The 5,899-nt window shown below is 37.5% G+C and overlaps 1 protein-coding gene across 1 annotated transcript in view; it reads left to right on the top strand.

The window, feature by feature from the left end:
* PKP4 (plakophilin 4) overlaps positions 1–5,899 on the top strand; it is a 266,647-nt gene that overhangs the window by 205,833 nt on the left and 54,915 nt on the right. The window contains exon 9 of the mRNA XM_045298126.1: positions 3,653–3,841. Coding sequence (XP_045154061.1) covers positions 3,653–3,841 — 189 coding nt within the window. The remainder of the gene's footprint in view (positions 1–3,652; positions 3,842–5,899) is intronic.

Below are 5,899 nucleotides of genomic sequence, written 5' to 3'. Positions count from 1 at the left end.
AATTGGCCTGATGGTAGGAGTTTGCATTTAGTTGACCGCGAGTGTTTGTTGTTGCACATCTATTGCAGCCATCGAAGAAGCAAAGAATTTCCTTAAAAAGCTTCTAGGTTGCTTTCCATCATCTACTTGATCACTTAATCTAGGTATAGATCCTAATTTGTAAACTTTCTTTTATTTTTTTGCTTGTGTGAGTGTGTAATTTCTACAAAATAATTACCTATTGTGTTTTAGGTGAAAGTTTATACTACAAATTAGGTTCCCCTTTAACCAATTTTATTTGAATTCGTCCATCCCACCACTTACAACATGGCAACACTCTCATTAGCTCCAATCTGTTTGTTCTGTTTCCATTGATCTAGTTACCCTTCCACTCCTTGCCCTCTCACCTCTGTCTTTGTTGACGGTTTGGTTAAATATAAAAAACATTTTTTTAAGGAACACGTTACTCGTTTATTTTATTCTCTAGTTCTTTATTTTATAAAATGATCCCAAGTCTTTTTACCCAACAAACCAATCCTGTGAGCTGTTTGGATATGCTAAGAATCCTCTGTATTTATTGTACTATGAAAATGCACGCCCACCAAGTCCATTTCCACTCACAGTGAACCTACAGGACAACGTAGACCTGCCCCTGCAGGTTTCTGAGACTTTAAATCTTCACAGTGGTGGAAAAGCCTTATCTTTCTCCTGCGGAGCAGGCTGGTGTTTATTTCAGAAAATGGTGTACCTAACATTATGTTTACTGTGGTTTTGATTTCAAAGGTATAATGACATCATTTGCCTAAAGCATATAGATTAAGTTCCGGAGATCATTGGTGGTCCCCATTCAAACAATGTTGCAATGTGTCGAACTTAATTTCTACCACAAAAAAATTCTTAAGCCCTAAAATAATTATCTTTGTATAATTATAGCATTTTAAGGAAGTTTTGAGAAGCATTCATGTTTGTAAGATGAATTTCTGTTTATTTTTTGTCTTAAATGTAAGGTTTTAATGTACAAGAACTAATAAGGATTCCAAGTAGAAATTATTGGTTGGGTCAATAGTCATGGAACATCAGGTTTTTTCCATTATTTGGAGAAGGAATTGGGAAGTAATATCTTTAGAAATTTGTAGCCAAATTATCTCTAGTTTACCAATTGTAAAATATACTTATGGGCTTCCAGTTTAAATGACACTTAGGTAAGCTCTCTGCACATAATCATTTGTACTTAATCTACAGAGTCTATGTAATTTTAAAATTCTTAATTTGGGGGTTATGTGTTTTGTGTATGTTTTAATACACATGGTGAAAATAGTAAGTTGGACTCTTCAGAACAGTTTTAATACAAAGAAAATGCAACATGACAGTGCAGTCTAAGCCATTACTTCCCAGTATGGTTAGCTGCATGTAATAAGTATTTCATTATTAATCCTTTAAGAGAACTTAGTGGAACAATGGTCAAACTCTTGGCTACTTACCCAAAAGTTGGCCATGCAGACTCCCCTAGCGGGCCACCGGAAGAAAGCACTGATATTGTGCGCCTATAAAGAGTACAGCCTAAAAATCCTATGGAGCAACTCCGCTCTGTCACATGGGGTTGCTTTAAGTGAAAAAAACAACTGGAGGACCCTAACATAAACAATAGTGATGCTTCGACATTGTGTTTAATAAAGCTTCATATTGCATGGGTACCCAGTGAAGAATCATCCAGATGTTTGCAGTGAGGATAGAGTCCTGTGAAAATGGTACCGATTGCTTGGTTCTCTCTCATTTAACGTTCCAGTGGGAGCAGTGTGCAGGGCCTGGGAATTGTGGTGTGCCCTATCCCACAGAGCCCCTTGGAGAACCAGGAGGACCTTTGGCTCAAATAGCTACTCGGATTGCCAAGATTACCCAGGACTTGTGCATGTACAAACATAATCGACATGCTTGTTCAAGATTCCTATGGGCTCTATAAATAAGTAGAACTTAAACGCTACTAAACAGAATGCAAAAACTGCTGTGAGTGAAAAACAGATCCTCAAATAAGAGCATTGCAATAACAAGGGTACCATCTTTGGAGTTATATTGGCTCCCAAAGTCCCTGGTGTACTTGGCCTCCCTCTTTGGACTTAAGCTCAGTTTGGTTTCAAAGGCAGTTCTTATAGCCCATGTGATTAACCCTGGAGGGAAAGCTATCTCTGGGGCCCGGCTGCTAATGGCTTGGCCCTGCCCTGTGGTTTCCTTGCTGCAAATAGCCCTCTGATGGAGGCGAATCACGTTTCCTTCTGGGTTCTAGTTTATCTCCTTTTTGCAACAAGATACTTCAACTCAATAGCTACGCAGTTATAAAATTGTAACGTGTCAACTTTATTTTAACAAACGCAGAGCCTGTAGATAAAACCCACCTTGGTTCATTTATTTTCTTCATTTCACATTATTGTCTAGGATAGAAAATAGTCCATCACTTAACTTTGTGTATTTATTAACTTTCTTGCCATACTTAACTAAGCAACATAATTATCATTCACATTCAGATCCATTGGCTTTAATTTTGATTACCTGAACTTACAGAATGAGAATGCTATTCTCTTTTTAAAAAATAATAATAATATGTTAAGTGATATCTTTTTTGTTTTAAAGCGGCTGGCTCCTTAGAATTTGTTTTGTTTTGTTTTCTTTTGGGGGGGTGTTTCTCTTTGTGATGTAACTTTAGTTGGTGTGTTCTATCCAAGGGACAGATTGTATTTACTAATGTTGGCAAATAACACAATTCTACAGTGCATAATGCGGAATATGTTGAGCCACACTTTAAAAAGAAACTAAGCTACTCAGGTTTGAAATCTATTTTTTTTTATTATAAGTCTCACGAACTTTTTAGATTTTAACAATTTGAATCTCAAAATGTATTATTGAATGTTAGTCCACTAGTTTTGCACTTTTCCTTTATACCAGAAAATAAACAAGACTGTACCATCCAGAAGGCAAATCTTAATTTTGCTTTGCTTTAAAAAAAAAAAAAAAGTAGAAATATAGCAGTAGATACTAAAATAACACTTGAGAAATTCTATTAGGTCATTTCTAAAATCCCAAGTTTTGTAACATAAAATTCCCAATGGTTTCCTATGAAGATCATATGAAAGTTAAATTAATAGACCTGTTTCTTGGACATTGACTCTTATTAAGCCCTAGAATCACTGTGAGTCAGAATCAGCTTGATGGTACTGAGTACGTAAGTGTTGGATTTAAACTGGTATGAAACATCGGAAGCTCTGACCCCCTAGAACTGACCAATTGCTTGTAAGGCCAGGCAACTCCTCAAGACAGGGGAAGAGAATGACATGCACCATTGTATGTATGATTCTTTAAATATGAAAACTTAAAATTTAGAAGAGGACATTTTCTTTTTTTGGTCACCATAAAATAGCTTGCAGTCAGAATAATATACCATTCAGTTATTTCTTTTTATTGTTTATTAGAAATCTTTCTTTTTTCTTGCTGTCAAAAGATAGTTTTGTTTTTGTTTGTTTTTTTAAAGCATGTGATTGCATGTGCATGCACGTGCGTACTTTTACACCTGGCTGACATCCCTCTGTTGTAAAATTTCTGATCTGGGTGTTTAGATTTGATTTGATATTTGGCACCATTGATTAAGGTTTTGATTAAGGCTTTTTTTCCCCCCTGCTTTTAGGCTTACGGAGTTCATATGCTAGTCAGCACAGCCAGCTTGGGCAAGAACTTCGTTCAACTGTGTCTCCCGACTTGCACATCACTCCTATCTATGAAGGGCGAACCTATTACAGCCCAGTGTACCGCAGCCCAAATCATGGAACCGTGGAGCTCCAGGGATCGCAGACAGCCTTGTATCGCACAGGCTCAGGTGAGCATCAGTTGTGTGTTGAGTGGCTTCTGATTTCACTGTTAAAGGGTTTACTTTGCTCCTTGTTAGAGTGAAATCATGTTACCCATTTGGCTGTCAGATAAACAGCTGTGTTACCAGATCAATAAACAGTAAAACAGATGTCCACTTAGTACCTTTTTATAGGTGATATATTTTTCTTCAGTTCAGTCTAATCAATGGACATAGTGCTGGTACTGTTAATTTACAAGTAACCTTGTAAAGCCATAAAGCTGACTCTCTTCAGAATACAAGCATATGAGATGTGGAAGGTAAAGCTTTTATTAGGATATCTCTATATAATTTTTTTGCCTAGAACAAGAATTTGGAGAAAATCCATGCATGAATTATTTAGTATCTTGAGCTGGTGCTATAGAGAGACCCAGTATCTATGTGAGGGGTGAGTTGAGTGAGTGTGTGTGTATCTATGTGAGGGGTGAGTTGAGTGAGCGTGTTTGTCATTGTCCTTGTGTGTCTTTGTATAGATAAATCGGTGTGTGTGTGTGTGTGTGTGTGTGTGTGTGTGTGTGTGTGTGTGTGTGTGTGTAAATAGAGAGGGGGGGAAGATTGACTGATTTTAAGGAATTGGTTCAAGCCATTCAGGAAACTATCAGTTCCCAAAATTTTGGGGTCACATATCTGGTTACAGTCTCCTCCTGATTCATGTGGTAGCAGAAACTGACACATCCATAATCAGCAGGTCAGACGACAGGCTGTTAGCTCATGGGTACCGATGCCAGTAAATCCCAAAATCAGCAGGTCAGGTGGCAGGCTATGAATCGGTGCTGCGCAGGCTGGCAAAGGCCTGAATTGGCAGGTCTGACAGCAGGCTACTAGCAGAGGTTTGATGAGTCTGATGCAGGATCCGATGCAAGGGAAGGCCTTGACAGAATGTGCGCACGTGTGTGTATGTGTGTGTGTGTGTGTGTGTGTGTGTGTGTACGTACACACATGTATATATATGTAATACATGTGATATATTTAAATATATGTTATATATATTAAATGCTATTGAATGCAAATCAGACTGAAGGAAATACCCCTCATATCATAGTAAGAACATGACATCAATAAAGGGGGGACTTCAGTCGTGCCCTCTTATAAGGTTGTGACTCATTAATCCTTCCATTGTAACGGACCGTCTCCCTTGTTATCTATAGGGATTGGTTCTATGACTACCCCCATTCTCCACTGATACCAAATTCATGGATGCTCAAACCCCTTATATTAAATGGTATAGTATTTGCATATAACCTAGGTACCTGCTGCCATATACTTTAAATCATTTCTAAATTACTTATAGTACATAGTACAATATAAATGCTATGTAGATAATGCTTTATGTTCCCTCTTAGTCTTTGGTAAGGGTTTTGGCCACTTAATTGTTTCCCCACCCCTAAATATTTTCAATCCAGGCTAGTTGAATTCACAAATGTAGAAATTGTAGATATAGCAGGCTGATTGTATAATGGTTAGGATTTAAGACACACAAAATGAAAAAGTATTATATCACACCACAAAATGAAGGTCAGCCAAGCCATATAGGACCTCACAACATTGTCAAGTTAACACATAACATTAATCACCACACGTCTTTCTTTAATTTAGCATGTATGTAATTAAATTATATTTATCATCCTTTTAGCAATGGGTGATTTCTTCTGAATACTTTACTGTAGAAGGTGACTTAGATATCTCTTGCTATAGACTTAAAGTGTTACAGAAAACAATTAAGGGTTTTGTAGAAACGGCAAGTTAGTGCATTACATCCTTGCACCCCTCTCCCTCCGTTTATCCCCATCCTGTCCTGGCTGATAGACAAAAGCCTGTGATGTGTAGCTGTGGGACTCATTCACAGTCTCGAGAGACACTGGTTTTTTTCCCCCTGAATAATAATAAAAGAGGTGGTGCAAATTTATTTGCGTATACTTTGATTTTTAATAGATGTTAGTGAAGAGATAGTGTACTTATTCTTTAAAGCCAAACCCTAAACCCACAGCCACTGAATCAATTCTGACTCAAAATGACCCTCTAGAGCAG

Source organism: Echinops telfairi, unplaced genomic scaffold (genome assembly GCF_000313985.2).
Source record: "Echinops telfairi isolate 266 unplaced genomic scaffold, ASM31398v2 ScPeMD7_4;HRSCAF=17, whole genome shotgun sequence".
NCBI lineage: Eukaryota > Metazoa > Chordata > Mammalia > Afrosoricida > Tenrecidae > Echinops > Echinops telfairi.
Note: the sequence above shows the minus strand (reverse complement) of the source record. Positions and strands in the feature narration are given on the sequence as shown.